Source organism: Artemia sp. Qi Xiang Cuo, chromosome 8 (genome assembly GCF_049724085.1).
Source record: "Artemia sp. Qi Xiang Cuo chromosome 8, ASM4972408v1, whole genome shotgun sequence".
In the NCBI taxonomy this organism is placed as follows: domain Eukaryota; kingdom Metazoa; phylum Arthropoda; class Branchiopoda; order Anostraca; family Artemiidae; genus Artemia; species Artemia sp. Qi Xiang Cuo.
This window is the reverse complement of record NC_142801.1, coordinates 37,405,972-37,427,434: the sequence shown is the minus strand read 5'-3', so window position 1 is coordinate 37,427,434 and position 21,463 is coordinate 37,405,972. Positions and strand designations below refer to the sequence as shown.

At 37.9% G+C, this 21,463-nt stretch overlaps 1 protein-coding gene across 2 annotated transcripts in view; it reads right to left on the bottom strand.

The window, feature by feature from the left end:
- qin (tudor domain-containing protein qin) overlaps positions 1–21,463 on the bottom strand; it is a 207,348-nt gene that overhangs the window by 114,915 nt on the left and 70,970 nt on the right. For both annotated transcript variants that reach the window (XM_089093401.1, XM_089093402.1), the window contains exons 7-9: positions 17,040–17,207; positions 14,578–14,813; positions 6,216–6,418 (exon numbers count right to left, since the gene is read on the bottom strand). In XM_089093401.1, coding sequence (XP_088949527.1) covers positions 6,216–6,418; positions 14,578–14,813; positions 17,040–17,207 — 607 coding nt within the window. The remainder of the gene's footprint in view (positions 1–6,215; positions 6,419–14,577; positions 14,814–17,039; positions 17,208–21,463) is intronic.

Here is a 21,463-nt window from a genome sequence, read left to right as displayed (position 1 = left end):
AAATTTTGAGAACTAGGGGAAGGTGCAGAGGCCTGAAAGTCTTTCTTGATTCTTTTTTTAGCATTTTTTTCAAGAAGAGGGGGAGGGATTCAAATGAAATAGTAGCTTATATTTTTTTCTTCCATTTTATAGTTTTTTTTTTTTTTTTTTTTTTTAAATTGTGGAGAGGTCCTTCCGGCCACTTGGGGTGAGGGGATTTGTTTGTCAGTGTTCATGGAAAACAGCTATCCAACTTGTACACTTTGAAAACCTACTCTTGTTAAGTTACCATTCTAATTTACTCTAGAGATTAAAAGCCTTGAATTTTGGTAAGGACACCGAAGTTATCCCCATACCCTCTCTAAACGGGGTATACGCGCGACTGACGTGTTGCGCAACTGTCTTTTCTCCTACACCAAATCAACACTAAAAACTTTTTAGTTTTTGGTGTCTTTTCTCCTACACCAAAAATTCTTTCATGCATTAACGTAATTCGACTAAACATCTAAACAAATTTTTTGAAAATGTGTTTTAAAATGGAAAACAAATCCCCTGATGGATCTGTATCTGCTAGTCATATTGAAAGAGACATACTAATTAAATAGGAGATAAGGGAGATAAACCGTGGTAGAAGGGACCAACAATGTGTCAGCGCCTCTAAGTCGAAGACTACCTAGTATCACCGAAATGTAGGCCAAGGGGATCTGAAAGTGCAGACAAATATTAGAATGGGGCATGAGCATCACGAAATTGTGCGAACCACAGTTTATATAATTATCCAGTAAGTTTACCGCAGATGATTTCTGGCTCTTCATTCTCGGTGCCAACAAAAAGCTCCTCCCACTTATTTCTGCACTTATTGTTGAGCCGGCCAAGTGGTTTTGTCAGTACTTGTTCCGTAGGTGATTATTCTTTGTGTACCCGTGAAAAGATCTAATGCCGCTTATGTTTATACCGGTTTATACATTCTCTGGAGCAATCGCACCTCGTTCCGAGTTTTTATAATGGGTGAGATAGGGAAAGATCATACTGCTAATTATATAAACTGTGGTGCGAAAAGACTTCTTTCTCTAGCCGGCTGTAATACATATCCATGACTTCTTAAGCAAGATTTTAATGCACAAAAAAAGGAAGCTTCTGAGCTCAGAATGTTTTTATCAGTTCAAAACAAAATATAAAAAAGAATCGTGACATCCAAAATTTGGCATAAAAAGGATGTGTCTCTAGTTTGGTTTGAAACTTAAACGACGATTAGGACAGGGAAAAACGGATCTCAATGAAGATAATAAGTTATGGGAAAAGAATTGTTTGTATCAATTTTTGCGACGCCTCAAAATTGGTCATTTTCTCACAGATCGACTTGATACCTTCAGGGTATGCAAGCAGGACCAAGAAAACCAAATTAAAGCAAAAAATTCGGTTGTATCAATTCGCAACACAACAAGGCCAAAAGAATTTTCAGAAAATGACAAAAAATCGGTTGTATTGATTCGTGAAATTTGCAAATGGAAGTTCTTCCTGATTAGCTTAATATTTACAGGGCATGTAAACATGGTTAACAACATCGGACATTGGGCCAACGAAGACTAAAAGATTATAAAATAACTGGTTGTATCAATTCGTGACGCCTGACAATTTTGCCTATGAATGGCTTTGAATTTTGTCTGTGAATCTTGTCTATGAATGGCTTGAAAATCACAAGCCACGCAGACTAGGCCAAGGAGAGTTTAACGAAGAGAAAATTTACAATTTTTTTTTAATGCGTCAATTCATGACGACCCAGTTTTTTTGCTTTTGATGTGTGTTTTTTTTTCTTTCTCAAAATCTCATGGTATTCCGATTAGGCCTTGAAGACCTCCATGAAGCCAGACATTATAAGTGAAATTTGGATGTAAGGTATCGCGACACGAGAAATAAAAAATTTAAATCCTCCAATCGGCTTGAAGGTGGATGGAGTTCGTCCGGAATGATGCAGACCTTGTCTGCTGACCATGTGCCTCTGGATATGGGGTCATCCCCGAACTAAACACTCCGATTAGGGTGGATGCAACCTCATGGGAGCCCACCCCGGGAATCTCAGTATCTAGGTTTAACCTAGCTCTAATCTAGGCCAGGGTCGGTCGGACTAGCGACCCTCCACCTGAAAATCAAGTGCTGCGCAAAGTGACTACATAGCCTCAGATCCGGACCCCCTTTTAAGATCTCGACCATCGCGCGTCAATGGACATGCTGACGACGTCAGAAAGACTGACAGACTAAACCTTCTAGACCAAAGGGGGCTTCGAATAGCCACCTGGAATGTTTTGACCATGAATGCACCTGCATCAAAGAACCTACTTTCTCAAGAACTTCGTAAGAATAAAATGGCGATATCAGGTCTCACAGAAACCCGTCTTACTGGAAGTGGAGAAGAGCAAATAGGCGATAATCACTCGTTAGTCTGGTCTGGAGGGAGCATGAGAAGAAATGGTGTTGGTCTCGCGCTAAACGGCCCTGCAAGAAAGGCCTTACTCTTGCACGAAGCTGTATCGGACAGAATAATGAAGGCCCGCTTTAGCACAAGCATGGCAAGATGACAATTTTCGTATGCTATGCCCCGACCAACGATTCCGACGACGTAACCAAGGAAGAGTTCTACTCTGCTCTGCCCAGATGTCTGTCAACAGTGTCCCACCACGATGTCACTGTTCTTCTCGGTGACTTCAATGTTACAGTGCGAGATGATATGGGTGTTTGGCGTGGCACAATTGGACCTGTATCCCCCGACCCACTGAACGATAACGGCCTTCGCCTACTCGAACTGTGCCGATCCTATGAACTTGTGATCGCGAACACCTACTTTCAACGTAAGACTATCCGCCAGTAGACGTGGTATAGTAACGACGGTCGCACAAAGAAGATAATCGACTACGTCATTATCTCTAAACGCTAGAGATCATCACTGAAGAGCCGTAGAACTAACAGATCAGCAGAGCTCGGAAATGCAGATCACAGGCTTGTGTGTGCTGACGTCCAGCTTCGCCTCCATGCAGAGCGATCGGAAAGAAAACCAGTAGCAGCGGATAATGGGAAACTAAAGGAGCCAGATACTCACCAGAAGTATAGTGTTTAGATATCAAATCGCTTTGAGCTCCTTGGCACACTCAACAGCAGCGAAGACGTCTGGAAGTAATTTAAATCGCAGACCAGCGAAGCAGCGCAGCTGGTGCTTGGCAAGCAAAGTTTTCCGAAGAAATTGTGGCTAACTGACAAAACACTGCAGGTCATAGAGCAAAGGCCGAGGGCAAGACTTCTTGGGGACATGACCACCTATCAAAGGCTCAGAGAAGAGCGGAACAGACTTATTCACTGAGACCGAACTCAGTTTGTTGCAAGGAAAGCCGATGAAATCGAACTAGCAGCAAAAAAGAAAGACATGGGTAGCCTGTTCAAGCACCTCCGTGATCTCACAGGAAATAAAACACCAGAATTGGGACCCGTCCTATCCAGGGATGGGACACTTCTCTCTGATGAAGGTTCTTGTCTCGAGCGGTGGAAGGATCACTTCTGCTCACTCCTGAACAACACTAGCCCGTCTATGCCTCCTGCTGATTGTCCCAGCCAACCTGGCAGTACAAGACCCGAAGCAGATGCTCCTCCAGACGAGCCTTTCAGCCCCTCAGAAATTGGAAATGCAGCAAAAAGGCTCAAGAACAATAAAGCTGCCGGTGTCTGTGGCCTGAGTTCGGAGCTGCTAAAATATGCAGGTCCTGTTATGCTCCTGTTTCTCCACACCCTATTCTCTACAATCTGGCAAACCGAGATAATTCCTGGAGATTGGCGGAAGGGTGTCATTATCCCTTTATGAAAGAGGAAAGGCTCTAGAAGCGACTGCTCGGACTACCGTGGAATAACCCTACTGTCTGTCCCGGGAAAACTTTTCTCAATGATCCTGCATTCTGGCGGACTCCATGGAGCAGTTGCTGGAAGCGCTTCGAATCCTACGAGAAGAGGCAGCAAAAGTAGGACTGCAGATAAACTGGACTAAAACGAAAATTATGGTGATAGACCCATCTTCCCCTACTCCCAATCCTTCAGTTAGCCTGGATAGCACCACTAGCCTCGAAGTTGTCCAAAGGTTCACCTACCTGGGCTCCGTAATTTCTTCAGATGGCTCGCTTCTTTCTGAACTACAAGCGAGAATATCCAATGCATCTTTTGCCATGGGCAGACTGAACCGTCACCTCTGGTGAAAACCAAACATCAGTCGCACAACGAAGCTGCGGATTTCCAACGCCCTTCTCAGCTCTGTGATGCTCTATGGAGCTGAAACGTGGCAAGCTTCAGCCGCAACCCTCAAGGCAATTGATGTCTTTCAGTCGAAGAACCTGAGGAGGATCGAAGGTCTACGATGGCTCGATTTCGTCAGCAATGAGAAGCTGCTGCAGCTCACCAAGCAGTCTCGGTTTTCGACCCAAGCAGCCGAGCGAACACTACGATGGTTCGGACACCTACTTCGAATGCCTCCACACATACCTGCAAAAACGATCCATGACTTCGACCCTGTCAAAGCCGGTTGAAAACGACCTCGCGGCCGACCGAAAAAACGATGGTCTGACAGCCTGTCCGAGTTCCTGATGATGGCAAATATCAGGTTGAGCGATGTGCAAACGCTTGCCATGGACCGAAGTGGATGGAGGAGGCAGACGTCACTCTCTACGCCGAGCAGCGCCCGGCAGGAGACATAAGTCAAAGTAAGTCAATCGGCTTGAAACTTACAGGGCATATACATTGGACCAGAATGAGTTTGTGACTAAAAAATTTGAATCTATTCTCCGATTTCTTTATTATTTATTAAACTGATTTATTGTATAAGAAAATAGGCAAAAGTTTTCTTCTCGGTCGGCTTGAAAGTCACAGAGCATGTAAACTTTACCTTTAAAGGATTAGGGCCTGGAAGTCGATTACCTCCTATCGGCTTGAAACTTCACGGCGTGTAAACTGAGCGAAGGAGACCTCAATGAAGACAAAAACTTGGATAAAAATTGTTGCATCGACTCCTGACATCCTAAAAGCGACCCGAAATTTGTTTTCCCGAAAAAGATACAACTAACAGGACATTTAGAATGTGTTGTCTAAATGTCATCTAGACAATGTGGTTTAACTTCTTATATTTTTTATAAAAGCAATGTGATCTTCCTTGTTGTTTACATTATTTAAACTAAGCCGAGAAGAACACGATGTAAAACCATGTCAATTAAAACCGAACAAATTTAACACTAAAAATGTCTTAGAAGAGAACATTTTTCACAGAAGAAAAGAGCGATATTAGAACCAAAAACGAGCAGAAATAAAGTGTATAATAAGTCGTCTAACTTAGAACAAACAGAAATTATTATGAAAGAATAAATGAAACCTAGGATAAACAGAATTTTAAATCAATAGCCAAGTCAAACTTAAAACGAACAGAAATCAACACAAACATAGTTTTACTATTTTAAAAGGACACTTTCTTTGCTGATAAATTGCCTTTTATTCGAAAACATACAAAATTGAATCAATAAATGGTTTGCTAATTAATTTCTTATACAATCTAAAACGAGTATATTAAAGAAGAATATTTACTGCCTATCAGACTGAAGAAACTATATTCATTGTTTAGAACACAATGATATATGAAAAAATGAGTTTATAGAAGCTTCAGTAGCTTCTATTTTTCCAAGCCTATAGCCAAAATGAACTTACGCAATGGCCCTTAACGCAATTTAGGGACCCTCAACCAGGGCTGTAAGCATCATGGTTTATCCAGAAGGTATTTAATGTACATATTTTAACACTTCTGATTGAAAGGGATATCTGGGAATTTTCCTCTGACACTAAATTGGACTGCATGTGTGTCCAGGGACAAAAAGAGGGTTAGATTCCATTTGATCAGTTTTGTAGCTTAAAATAGCTACATCATTTCAGAATTTGCGATAGAATGATCCCATTCCCAAAACTTTCCAATATCATCCGTCGTACATGGTGAGGTAGAGAGATAAAAAATTTAATCAATGGAAGACAAATTGTGTTTTACCAAGTCAACGCTATTGTGCAAACTACGATAATGGCAGAAAAGAAATGTTTTAAAAAATTACCAATTTCCTATCTTTTAAATACCACTTTTTCTTATCTATTCTTTCATATGTCTTTTCTCACCAATCATCTTCCTTCCAATAACCGTAAAAAAAAAAAAAACTTAAGAAAAAGTATCGTACTGTGTCTACTCCTTTCAGAAGCTGAAACTAAGGAACGGGTTGGCGAACTCGTTGGTAAAGAAACAGTCGGTCGCTCGATAAACTTTTGGAGCTTGGATCGTCCATTTTCACCAAGTTCAGATGGCCTGATAAGTTTTGGCGTCTCCCCAATGATATTAAAAGCTACAGACTTAAGGAAATTCTGTAAAGCATCACTAAATTGCCTAAAAAGAAAAGATAAAGAAGCAAGTTAATGAAATAGTATCAACGCTGTACATTAAACATTATTTACAGAAAAAAATGAAAGAAAACTTGGAGCTTTTAATTTAATAAGAAAATTCCCTAAAAAGTATAGTAATATAAGAAATAAAATATATATTGTGGTAACCACCAGAAATATTAGAGGCCAATTATAAATGCAATTAAACTGCGGATATGTGCAATGAAAGTGAAAGTAAATGTATAAACTGGTGATCTTGTCGGAAGATTTCCCTTTTAAACAATCTACGACAAAACATTACAATTTATCTCCTGCTCTGAACTAACAACTAAATAACACGTTCTTACTCCATTAAATTCATTATATTTGACTTTCAGATATATCTCTTATATATCGGACTCTCAGGAGTCGTTTAAGTGTATCACAGAAGTTCCCCATCCTAATGCTTGGATACAGCCCTACGCTATATACAAACATTTGCTGATTTTGTAGGCAAATTTATGAGTAATTTAGAAAAGCAAACTTTAGTAAATAGCCTAAGCTTATATCAGTTCTTGTTCAGCTCCCGTGCTGTGAACATCTAACCAAATAAATAGCATTCGTTATCGGATTATATTTGAAGTGTCAAAAAGGATAATTTATTGCACAACCCAAGTATATTTCATAAGGAATGTAAGTGATTGTAATTCCTGACCTAGATTCAGTGTGAGGTTATCTTTTTAGATATTGAAATCTCATTAATTCAGTGACCTTGAAAACAATTTCTCGGACTACAAAGCTATAACTCTATTGTGATTGCTTGATTGGATTGAGTTTTCATTTGGATTGAATTATTTCATTTGGATAATTAGAAGGCGTTTATTGGAAAGAATGGGGGTACTTAAAAAAGCCCCCCTTGCGGGTAAGTCATTGTTTTGTGACTTTACATTGAGATTTAATTACGCTTGGAACTACGATGGCTGAAAGTGAAAAAATTATTTTGAATCCGTTACTGAATTGTGTTACGACAGCACTTACAGATGGAATAAAATTGGAGTGTATCGTAAAAGCGTGGGTTGCTTTCTATACACATGAAGATTTTATAAAGGCAAAGCGAATCCTTCATACTGAGTTGAATCTTACGAATCGTCTTGTGACCTACTCTAAAGATGAAGACAATATCATTGAAATATGCAAAATTCTAGTTTCAGCTGCAAAAAAATAATGTGAGCATGCCAAAATTTGTCATCTTTAACCCCTGCTCGGTTCCGGTCATCGGAGATGCGGTGAATGCAACAGGTAATACCAAAGTAAATGAGCTCTCTCGGAAGCTTGATAATTTCTTGGCTACCCAGTCCGCTGCAGCCGCCCGTATTTTCACAAGGAGTCGTAGTGCACCTGAAACGTCCCGGCCCAGAAACTCTACCTATTCTGTTGTCTTGAAAAATCCCCCCAAGGAGCCCAATGGCTCAAATGACCGGAAAGCTTTCATAGACAGTTTCTGTGAAAATACAAATGACATTAGTGAACTTCGAAAATCTGCAAACGAATGGAAGCTTGTGGTCATGTCGAAAGCTGCAGCAGCGAAAATCGTTGAAAAAGCGAAATCTTCCAAGCCCGATCTCAAAATTTCTGTTCGAGAACCCCTGCACATAGCTGTGCTTCGAAATTTCCCTGAGGATATAAACCGTGAAGGACAAAAAACTCTAATCCCGAATAGTACGAAGACTGAACAATGCGGAAAATCCCGTTCTTTCAAAGTGTATTTTGACACTATCAGTGAGCTCCAACAATTTCTGAGTGTTTCGGTGATTATCGGCTACGAGCGTCTACCTACTGATCCGTTTAAGTTCTTGCCAAAACGATGCTATAACTGTCACAAAATCGGGTCATCTCGCTTCCCAGTGTACGGCTGAACCTTTATGCTCTAGATGTGCCTCAAGTGAACATCGTTCTACGCGAGATGAACCGTGCAGACAGCCAAAATTCTGCGTTGAATGCAAAATCGGCAGTCACACGTGTTACGGTGTAAAATGTACCTCAAACAGTAATCCACAAAAGAAATGACATCTGAAGCTTCTGCAGTTGAATGTTTATCGAGGAACATTGATGGCTCGTTCGCGAATCAAATTCCGATCTTAGATGTTGTGTTTGAGCAAAATTAAGCTGTCTGTTTACAAGAACATTTTGTCACAAGCCGCAGTAAAAGTATTCTTAGTTTTAATAGTTCAGTATCGGTTTATTCTGTTTCAGCAAAGCAGCTAAGTGGAAAAGGGCGACCCTCCGGTGGTATTGCCACTTTTGTTATTTCGACTCTAAGATCTAGTGTATTTGAAGTCAATGATAATTTTCTGGCGATTCATGTTGAGGGCTGTGTTTTTATTAATGTATATTTGCCTACAAATTACCATGATGAGCGTTCGGAGCGTGCTTTTACTTATTCTAGTGATAAACTCGGCCAGTGTACTAACCGTATTAGATCCTTAAGCCTTCAATGCATATTAGTTGGTGACTTCAATTGCGACTTGAATGAACCGCTCGTATCTAGGTCTTTACTTTCTACGTTGTTGCTTAGTATTTTTGGAGACCAGTTTGACCTCAAGTGCAAAGAATTAAATTTTACACATGTACACACCTCAATGTCCACATCAGATCTCGATCACGTCGTTGCATCCGCAAATCTCAGGATTTTGCCTGTCAAGGTTGTGTCTGATTTGCAGCTGTCTGATCACTTACCAATAAAGTTTTCAGCTGAGATTATTTGCCACAGCTCAGATACACAAACGCACACAACTTTAAAAACACATCCTAGATTTCTCTGTGATTGGCGTAAAATTAACCCTGTTTTATTTCAAGAAGAAGCTGCCAGAGTCTTTAGTAAGATCCGTGTCCCTTTCCATCTTCTCTCTGGATTAACTGCTCTTTCAAGGGAGGAAACACAACTATCAGTTGACTTTTATTGCGCAGAAATTGGCCATGCCCTTCGCTGTGCTGAAAAAGCTGCCGTCCCTCTAAGTAGACCCCGTCATACCCTTCCTGGCTGGTCTGAAAATCCAGAGTTAGTGGATACCCATTCTAAGTCTAAATTTTGGCTTCAACTTTGGGTTTCTTGTGGACGACCCCGTTCGGGGGTAGTCAATTCATTCCGCCTGCTCACAAAAAGAAAATTCGCAAAGGAGCTAAAAGCTCACAGAAAAAAGATGATTGATATCGAATCTACACGGGTCAAAATTAATCCTTCTCTCCTTTGGCGTTTTCTGTCCTCTAAAAGCAATGAGTCTTTATCCGCATCTGCTATCCCTGATTCTGAATGGTATGCATATTATGGGTCAGAATTTTTGCCTCCTGATCCAGCCCTCAACGAAAGACACGAAGCTGAGTTGGACGACTTCTTAGATCGTTGTCGTCGGAGTGATTATCTTGTAACGGAGGGAGCTGTCTGCAAGGCCATCTCTCACCTAAAACCTAAAGAATCTTTTGGGATTGACGGGATCGGTGCACTCCATCTAAAAAGTGGTGGGCCCGCTCTCATTAGTCATGTAACCTTCCTGATGCAGATTATCCTCATTCAGGTTATTGTCCCAACCACTTTCTCAATTGGAGGTCTTACGCCAGTTCCTAAAAAAGGAAAAGTTACCATGCAATACTCCTCTTTCCGTCCAATCACGGTTGCTACCTCTCTCTGCAAGTTATTTGAACTTTTATTCGTAGATGAGTTTGAAAAACTGTGTTGCAGTCCACCAAGACAATTCGGTTTCCAACGCGGCATTGGTTGTGCGGAAGCGCTCCATGTCGTTGCATATGCACACAAATCAGGAGAAAGTCTAGCGATCGGGGGCTTAGACCTGCAGAGAGCGTTTGATTCATTGATTCATGTGCTGACGTTGATAAATTCAGCTAAAAGAGGAGTAAACTAAAATATCATCCGGGCTTTCCGTAATCTTTATTCTCGCCTTCGCGTGCGACTCAAGCTCCCTACCGATAAAGGCCTTCCTCCAGCCCCACGGTCAGCTTTGTTACCAGTCCGTAAAGGTGCCCGTCAGGGAGCAGTTTTATCCCCCAATTTCTTCAACAACTACATTATTGAGCCTCAAGACAGCTGTCCTTCATCAAGAAGTCTCAGTTCAATTTACGTCTCCCTAATATGCTTTGCTGATGACACGCTGAATCTCAGCCGGACGCTTAACCGCCTTTCAGAAACATTCTCATGTCTGCAGTCCAACTACTAGAAAGTCGGTCTGAGATTTAACTCCCAAAAGTCGGAAGTCTTGCTTTATAATTGGAAGAATGACCCTCCTACTAATATCACACTAGGTGATTACTCAGTAAAACCAGTTGATAAAATAGTATATCTGGGGCTGCCAATAGGTTCCTCATTACAGCATACCCGCTCCCTCCTGATCTCACATCTTGAACGGCGAATTTCAAGCTCCTATGCTTTGATTGTTAAATCCACTCTGAGATTTAACCGTCCACTACTGGCAAGTATTTACAACGCTACCGCTCTGCCACATATATTATATGTAACCCCTTTCTGGAATTTATTGGCAAACCCTGAAAAGTCTAAAATCCACTCTTTATTTTTCCGTTTTGCCAAGTACCTACTAAAATTACCACCTTGGACAAAAAATAGTTTTCTGATTCGGCGCTACAACCTAGCGGACCCAAATCTAGCTGTTGAGACACTTATTAGCCGGCAAAAAACAAAACCAGCAATTCTAAAGAACGAGTGGGCAAGTTTGCTTGTTTAATTTTCCCTCTTATTTCTCTCTCTTTTTTTTCTCCTTTCAAAAGTTGTTGTCTTTGTTGCTATTTTCGAAGAAGTTGTTGTTTCTGTTGTAATCTTTGAGTATGTTATCTTTCAGTTTCCACTTTTCGTACTATTTTGTATACTATTTAAGAAGTTGTTGCTTTTGTTGTTATTATTTTTTTTTTTTTGTATATTATCGTTTTGTTTCCTCTTTTCGCATTTTTGTATACTCTGTCATTGTACATTTATTGTATACGACTGGTTTTCAATATATATTACATATTATATTATATCTCCATATTCGGGGATGGGGGGCTAGGATGCAGATTTTAAGCGACTTTGAAAATCCAATACATGCGAATTCCCTGAACGTAATGAAATATAAACTTTGTTATAGTAGTACTTAATTTAGAAAAAGGGATGAACTACACCGTTATCTGGTAGAATATTTTAAATCTCGAAATTCTAATACAAACTAAAAAGAAACATACAGCTTATTTCAATCGATTTTCGTCACTGACAGCCAATGAAAGCCATTTTCTTTTTAATATAATGCTTTTCATTGCGCGTCAGTGCTGGAAATCAATTGCAATCAGTTTCAATAAGCTATACTGAACACGTGGATAGCAATAACTTTACAAGTGACAATGTCTCACGTAAATTTAGCTTCTCACAGGGAGGGTTAAATTTGAATTCACTGAATTATCATAACTTAGATTTGCATGACAAAGGAGTCACACCTGGTACGTAAATGTTTTACAGTACTTATGCATCATGCATAATTCTATTTTGTCAGTATCATGCATAATTCTATTTTGCGAAACAATTAGAATATTGATGAGTAGAGAATAATCGGAGTCATGGGTGTTTATTAGTCTCAAATTATGAATCGCAAAAAAATAAGTTGTATATGAAAACTTTTTAGATTATATTCGTTGCATAAAAACATCCAGCCGAATCAAGTTTTGCAAGCATCAAACATGTTTTCATTCACTACTAACAGTAACGTGGTAGTTCAAACTTTTATGCACCCAGCACAGAATCGACCGTTCTAGTTTCTCTACAAGTAATAGATATTTAAGCAATGGAATGCAACTGACAATCATTATTTAAGTCAAGACGATGAGTGTTAATTCAAAAATACCAGGAAAAGATTATAATTTGATTTTAGATAAAAATAATTGAAGTATTTTGATTATCAGAGCCAACGCTATAGCATTGCCTATAGTAAAGGCCATACGGCTCCAATGTTTTATTATAATTTCCAGAGGCACTTCATCTGGAAGGGGTCGTCGTATAAACTTCAAAGGTGGGTCATTCGATTGGAAATCGAATGAGCCACCATTTCCCCAAACACATCCAATCAAAATTTTGAGATAGCCATTTTGTTTTACGTAGTTGATTTCCAGATAGAAACTATGTTTTTGAGGATGACACTCCCCACCGGCATCGGGGCACGGGTTGTAAGTTATGCCCTGGGGGCATATAAGGTTTTTATAGAAAGCTTTGTCGTAGAAACTTTAAAAAACCGATAAAAATTTTGAGACAGCCATTTTGTTAAAAATTGTTCAAACATCAGATAATAAAAACTCCGAGGTTGACACAAACCCATTTTTTCACTTTGATATTGTTACTTTGATACCAGTTTGGATACTTTGATGAACATTTGATTTTTTTTTGATTTTTTTTTAAGTTTGATTTCGAAATAAGGACTTTTTAAAAACTTGAAACTTTTTGCAATCAAAATTAATTTTTAAAAAAATTCCGAAAAACAAGTTTTTCAAAGAAAAGTAGAGGCCATTTTAAACTTAAGCTCAGCAGATAAAAATACCTGTTAAAATTCAAACTCAAACGACCAGAAATTACTATTAAAGAATAAATGAAACCCAAAACGAACAGAAATTAAATAAACAATCATAGCAAAAAACATATAACAAGTAATAATATAAATGAATAAATATATCCGAAAGCAAGTAACGATTGGATTGAATATGAAAATCAAGCTTAAAATGGAAATAATATTTTGCTATTGACATATTTATGAAACTTAACACGAACAGAAATTAAATAAACAATCAATGCATATAGACATATAACAGATAGTATTGTAAATTAATAAATTAACTCTCAAAACGAGTGAAACTTCAATTAAATATGCAATTCAATCTTGAAACGAGCAAAAATCACAACAAACAAAAGTTTGGGTATCGCTTCCTTCTCTCACTGTAAAAGTCTAAAACCTACTGCGTCATTGGCGGTTTACTGAAAACTATTTGTCTTGAACAGTCTTGGAAAGTATAAACAATTGAATATTTAATGTATAATGATATTAATTGTTGAAAGATCCATCAGTTCAAGAATTTATTTCACTGTAATTTTATTTTTATTTTCAATGCTGTAAGAACTGGTAAAGAAAATATTTGTAATATAATTCGTTTTCAGTTAAGCGCCAATGACGCAGTAGGCTTTTGGTTTTTATTTACAGTTAAGGAAGGGAGCAGTATCCAAACTCATGTATGTAGTGAAACTATATTCGTCTTGAACAACTTTAGAAAGAAGTAATAAATTAAACTGAATACTTGATGTTTAATCACCTTAATTGCTGAAAGCTCATCATTTCAAAATTTTACTACACTTTTAATGTTTATTTCCAAAATTAAGTACAAAAGAAAATATTTGTCATAAAATTGGTTTTCAGAAAAGCGCCAATGACGCAGTAGGTTTTAGACTTTTACAGTGAGAGAAGGAGGTGATACCCAAACCCAAACTCTTGTTTGTAGTGATTTTTGGTCGTTTCAAGCTTGATTTGCATATCTAATTTAAGTTTCACTCGTTTTAAGATTTATTATTTACACTAATATCAATTGTATGTTTTTATGCACTGATTGTTTATTTAATTTCTGTTCATTTTAAGTTTCATTTATACTTCAATAGCACAATATTTTTCTTCGTTTTAAGCTTGATTTTCATATTCAATCGAAGCATTACTTGCTTTAAGATCTATTTATTCTTTTATATTATTACTTGTTGTATGCTTTTTGCTATGATTGTTTATTTAATTTCTGTTCGTTTTGGGTACCATTTATTCTTTAATTGTAATTTCTGATCATTTTGGTTTGAATTTTAACAGGTATTTGTATCTGTTGAGCTTATGTTTAAAATGGCCTTTACTTTTCTTTGAAAAACTTATTTTTCGGATTTTTTTTTAATTATTACTAGTAAATAGAGGTGAAAGACGAATGGCTTTTCTTTCCATTAAAAGGAATGTGATGACTTTCATTATTTTTCTTTCCCCTTTTTTCTTATTCTTCTTCTGAAATGGTATATATTTCTAACACACCAATTAACTAGTTTATGCACATATTCTGTTAAAAAATATTTCTCATCCAACTTCAATAAACGACTGACAATAAAGGTTTCTAAGCGGCACTTACTGACATTCCGGAGGCAAAATTGATGTTGTAGAGGACTGACGTAGCTGACTAGGCTTAACATAGCTTGATTTCTCGATGAATTTAGACGACAGCAGAGAAGGCAGGTCATTATACTGAACAACCTCAGCTAAATGGTCTAAAGCTGCTGAATAATTAGTCGGTGACTTCTCGACCCATGATTCTAGCAACTTCAGGGAGTTTTCCAACTTTTCATGCTCTTTGTCCAAGAACGCGACCTAAAAAAATAACATTACCAAAGACTTATCCTTAACGACTTTGACTAGTGTTATCAGTCAGAGGCAACGCTACAGCGTTGGCTAAATAAGGAGCCATGTAAGTTCCATACAGTACTCTTTATCCGGTCACATCATATGGAAAGGGGGGTCCTAGAAATTTGGGAAGGGGCTCATTCGACCGGATATCGAGAGCTCTAGTGCCCTTTTTAGCGGTTGAAAACGTTGAATGGAAGCCAGCCCCCTCCCGTGCCCTTTTCTGCTACCATGTCCCCATAACCACCCTGGCATCGGATCAAAATTTTACATAGCCATTTCGTTCAGAAACGTCGAAAAATCTAACAAGTATGCCTCCGGGGTCGACATAAGCCCAAAGCCCCAGGATAAACGGCCATAAACCATGTAAATTGCCCATTGCCCATAAATAAGTATTAGTAAGAGAAAGGCGGTCATGCTTGACCTTGGTAGTCCGAACTGATAGGAGCTTTTAGGATTGTCCGCTAGGCCAAAAATCCCAGGATCTGAAGGGTTATACCCCGGAAACGACACATGAGCCTGAGTAAATCAAAATATAATATGTGTACCTACGTTTTCAAATTACTTGCAATATCTAGGGAATGGCTCGGGGGATTGAGTTGAAACTTTCAGGAAGTGTTAGGTCAACTAGACTTTCTAAATGTGTTTGTTCTACGATTAAACTAAATGTTTATTGCACTATAACCCCAAATTCCCAGAGTTTCCCTAGGGGACACTCCGAAAACAACACGTATTCCTGCGTAAATCAAAACGCGCTAGGCGTACCTGAGTTCTTATATTATCTGCAATATCTGGGGAATGTCTTAAGAAATCGAGTTGAAACTTTCAGGAAGTGTTGGGTCAATTGGACCTTCTAGATGCGTTTTTTCTCTGGTCATTTAATAACTTTCAAGGGATGCCGGGAGGCCAAGAATACCCCGCATTTTGACTTGGGGAGAGGGGGGTGGAGGTAAATCTAAAAACCCTCCATGCATCCTGACCAACATAATACCACATCTGTAATATCTCGGGAACAACTTGGGGTGCACAGTAGGGGCTTTCAGGCAGTGTGTATAAGCAAAGAGAATTATTCGTTTTTTGGGGGGCGGGGGGGGGGGGGCTGAAAATTACACATCTCCAATACAACCAAACATTTTTACACTATGAGGATTTAGAACATATTTACATCTTAGTAGCGAGGTAAATTAAAAGAAAGTAAACAGTGGCGTGTTACCAAAATATCGGTAATGCTTCGAGAACAGATTGAGGTTTCATTTTCAGACTCTTTGAGAAGGTTTAGGGAGGAGGGAGGGGGGGGGAGTTTTTTTTGTAATTTATGTTTATTTTAAGCTTGATTCTTTAATTTTCTTTGAGAAATTATATTTAATAGTTTTGTTAATGAAGCAATTGGGAAAAGAATTATGTACCCTGAGCAAGTTTTTGAAATGACAATTCCGCTATCATTCAATAGCTGAAATTCAGTTTTATGCTTCTACCAAAATAAATTTGAAAATTGCTTTGTGCTTTTTTTAGGCTGAAAAATAGGTTGAAAAGGTTATTTAACCACACGCAAAAATGAGAAAAAAAAATCAGACAGACTTGGATCATTCCCTTCGAGAGAATCTAATTAATATCCATAATCGAGTTTTGCTAAATGGGCTAGATCTGAAACTAATGAATCCGATGATAGCCTACAAGTAACTTATCCTTTTAGTACATGTTACAAGTGTAGGCTTGTCACAAAATCAAAGGTTTCACAGAGAACATAAACCTTAGTTATAAGTGAGGTATTCTTGAATAATTATCTAAAGGTTTCTGTTTAAGCAGTCCAATGAAATCAATGCAAGGATAAAACTCATTATATCCTTCCTGCACCAAATTTCCCTAATTTTTGAAGATTGAACGACAGCTTCCCAGATTCTTCCATGATTCATGCAGCTTCACTAATTTGTAATGGACCAAAACATTTGAATTTAATTTTTGCACTTTACTTCAATTCCTGAGGGGCAGAAACTACTTTCTTAAATCAAGTTCACAAAAAAAGAAGATTGCAAAAAGCTATACTTTTCAAAAGTTGAAAAGTACTTAGTTACACAATTTATCAAGACAAACCAAAAGCTCTTAGAAAACCTCTCAGAACTGTCAGGGGCTTGTGTACGATACCAAAGTATTAAGCATATGATTTACCTGAAGTTTGATAAATATCACACTTACCAGTTTTTTGGATTCGATAGCTTCGAATTCAAGCTTTTGTTGAACAATATCTTCGACAGAGGAGAGAACGATTTGTAATTTCCGTTCAAACTTCAGGAACTCGATTTTGATTTGGTCTACTATCTCCGTGTTTTTCTGCTTGAAAGTTGACTCGGCTGAACTGAGTTGCTAAAATAAATTAAAGAAAAATTTAAAGCATGGAGACAAGAGACAACATATGAGAGAGATTTTGACACATAACTTTAGATAGATAACGAAAGCTACAAAGTTCGTGACTGTCACACATGGGCCTTGTAAGTGTGTCCTCAAAGCTTCAGTGCAGCATATTAGAAACAAGGAATTATCCGTGTACCCTTTGGAGAATTACCACCACCTTTATTAAGGATGTTTACGAAGCCATTGCGTTTGGTCCATATCTTGTTTCATATGATACAAGATTATCCCCAAAATATTGCTAAGCACATGGAACTAATTGTTCATACAGCCGGCAATTTTTTAGAGTGTACAGTAGAAGAGTGTCAACAGCTAATTTTAAAAATTGCATCATGCAATCAATATATGAAAACACGATATGTGTTAGCAGTGCGGGTTAAGAAAGGACATTACTGAAAGCTTTATAAAATATTGAATCAGACTAAACTACCTTTACAATTAAATGTAACGAGGCCTGTTCAGAAAGTCCATTGGAAAGCGATACTCTTAAAACAAAAGTCACCATAGATTTCTCAAAAAATCAAAAAAAAAAATCTGAGTTTAGTATAAGTAAAATTGTAATAGCATATAAATATAAATGCAACTAGCTTTCCTTTTTAACTAGTGCAATAAATGATCAAACATTTAAAAAATCAGTTAAAACTGGTCACCCAGGCTACATACAAAAGTGTGAAGTTCAAGGACTTTTGGAAAGTTGCTTCTTTGACTCATAAAAAACACTTGACGCCACTTTATCAAGTCCACATGCCTTCTGAGTATCTATGTAAAACCCATAAGTGAGTTTACACATACCTTCTTTCTTTCGCTTACCAGGATAGTATTCTGGTTATTTAATGTAACTAAAACATTCCTAACAAATCATGCAACTTATTCTGTAAGTAGCTCGACAATGAACTTTTTTACGTAATAAGGATAACCTTACGTCCCCTACAAAATTTAGCCCGTCCTGTTACTTAAAAATTTGTATAACCGGTCATAGCTACTTAAAATACTTGCTACACAGAGCTGGAAAAAAATTCAATTTCACTTTGCTTGTGTGGTGATGTTGAAATGTTGATGTTGACATCATCTCCTCTTTGAGGTTACCAACAGCTCTTTAACGTCTTCGATTCTGATAAGACGATCAAATAAGTTACTAAGTGAATTTTTAGACAATGTGTCCTTAGTTAAAAAAAACATGGTCTTTACTACCACAGTTTCTGATTGATACAGACTCAATCAATCAAAATAGTTGAATTCAAAGATGATGTGCTTAGAGTTGAAAATTCCCAAACGGCAGCCCATTCTCCCACGACATGCTAGATATCAACAAAGTTCCGTTCACGCTTTTGTACAATGTTATAATTCTGAAATATGAGCTGGACTATGCCATATAGTGTTTTAATATGTGAATTTAACATTGTATTGACTCTATAATTTTTATTTTGTTTGTCTTTATGTTTTTTGAATATTTAGGTATAATAGCGAAGACGCTTTCAGCGCATTGACTTTTTTTGTAACCATATTTACTGTTGACAGGGGTGTCCCGAGACTCATTTCATTGGGGGAGGGGGGCGATCTTCGTAAATTTTACCGATTCGATACCTGATTTATCCCGAATTTTCTGCAGAAATCAAGAATTTTTCTAAATTTCGGGCAATTTAGTAAAATTTCAGCCGAAATTTTCGCCTTCGGCAAAATTTTACCGAATGCTAAAACCGTTGGAGGGGCGGCGCACCCCGCCGCCCCCCCCCCCCCCCCCTCGGGACGCCCCTGACTGTAGATGTGGAATACTAAATTTCCGCTTCAGTCACAAATATAGTATCAGTCTTATCTATGGAACTTGCAAAGCAGAGTAGCGAGCTTTATTCTTTCATTGAGGATTATTTATAGCAAAAGAAGAGGAGTAGGATTCACCCGCTTACGGCTTAAAGCTCCTTTTTTTACCCTATAAGGCAATACCTCATGAAACATAAAAAAACGAAAGTTTTAGCCAAGCAAGAAAAAAAAAGAAGGACAGAAATTTGAGTATAACTTTTGGATCCTGATTCAATTACAAAGTCCCCATTCTTCTAATTTAATTATCTAAATCAATTAAATACATTATAGATACTGATCCTAATCTCAAAAAGCATAAATTAAACAATAGTACAAAAAGAGGGCAATTAGAAGGGAGAGCAGATCCTCTCCCATATGGTATAATTTCTCATAGTTTTTAGTTTTAAATGAGCTCTTTACATTTGCTTGATTTTTTTTTCTTTTTTATTGAATGACGGTTGCAGCCATAGCTGTAACATAGGAACAAGCAAAGCACAGGCAACAGAAACCGACAATTAAAAATCGCATTTAGAAATACATGTTAACATTTGAAAGAATAGCCATTTTACACTGATTCAACAACGATAACTGCTAGCCATGTTAAACTTAACGGGTAAAAACTACTGACGAGAACAAATTTATGGGAATTTCCAATAAGCTTAAAACTCCTCAAAAAGGGTAGCGGACCAAAATGAAATAGTATTTTCAATTACTGAGCAATATAGAGAAGAGGAGAAGGGTGCATGGACTCCAGTGAAATTTGTGATGTGAAGTGTAGAGAGTTAAAGATTGAAAAGGAGTTTGTGCATTTAGGGTGTAAGGTTACATCTAAAGGAAGGTGGAATAGTCATGTTGATCTAATGGAGAGAAGAGGGCTTAGGGGGATGTGGAGTGTGCTAAGGAATAGGTCAAGAAAGATAGGCCTAAATGATACTAAATTAATGAAGAGGATATTTGATGATAAGATGAGGCCAGTATTTAGTTACGGGTGTGAAATTTTGGGATCAGAGGATCCAGTTAAGCTTTTTAAAGAAATTGATACGGTTTAAGGGATAATTTTAATGGGTTGGTTTTAAGGGGTGATTTGGAGTTGAGGAGTGAAAGAGTTATAAGGCTAGTTAGTATGATTAGATATTGGGAAAAATTAGTATCCCTCCCAGAGGAGAGGATACTAAAAGCAGCTTACCAAGAATCTTTGAGAGATAGGAGGAAAGGCTCTTGGGCTAGCCAAGTTAAAAACATTTTGGAAGGTTGTGGAGAAGCTAGGCTGTGGGAAGGGGGGAAAGGTTTAAGTGGTAGAAAGGGGGGCGGTAGCAAAACATGTTAAGTTTATTTTAGAGAGCCAGGAGATCCAGAAATGGCAATGGGATATCTCCTCGTCACCTTCTCTATCTCTGTATGCTAGTACTAACGACCTACGGGGAGAGGAAGTGTATTTTAAGGCGGGGATTAGTAATGAGGAACTAAAGTGGGTAATATCGGTAAGGGGAAATTTTGTAGCTCTGCAGACAGGAGAAAATATTTGGGGAAGAATAGGTCAAAGGCTGGTCCCTATTTTTGTCCTACGTGTGGGGATGAAAATGATGACTTAATTCATTTTTTATGTTTATGTAAGGAGTTGAAAGATGAAAGTTTTCCGGGGTGGTTCGAAAGGGAGGAATGGGTGGGGAATATATTAAGAGATACAAATTTTTGGGGGGTTAAAGAATTTGGGAAGGTTTATTGAACTGGGCGTGGAGCATAGAGATCATTTTCTTTAGATTTATTTTTTTTTTTATTTTTGTTTTGTTTATAATAAGTTTTTTTTTCATTTATTATTTTTGAAGTGTATTGTGAATTAACCATGGCCCAGTAGGGCTTTTAGTGTTAATAAATCATATCATATCATATCCTCGCAAATGACAGCCAAAGCCCTAAGGGTATCAAAATATTTTCACATTGAAGAGGTCTAACACTTGAGAAATGTTTCTATTCTCTTTTTTGGCTCAGACATCCATAAGTTGCTTTTATAAAAGTTGTAATTTAGTCTTAGGTGAACATAGCCAAAACCATTGATATTTTCTAATCTAAAAAGGGTAATTTTTATGCCTGTAACAACCAAAAGTCCTGAGTAAGACCTTCAGTCAGACCATAGTGGAACAACACACCGGTCAAACATTTAGTGAGGGATCGTGAAAACTGAACACAAATCAAACAAAAACTAATACACATATTCAAATTAAGAAACACTGTTAGTTTTGCTCATGAAGAGGTACCTTAAATCTCTCCATAAGTGGAGGCACAAATATGCCAATCCTTTGGTGGAGGACAACACAAATCTAACCCAAACAAATCAAGATATTAAGAACATTCTTAAGAGCATTTTTATTTTCAAGACACTCCCCTCCCTAGACAACTTCTTGTCTTTATGAACC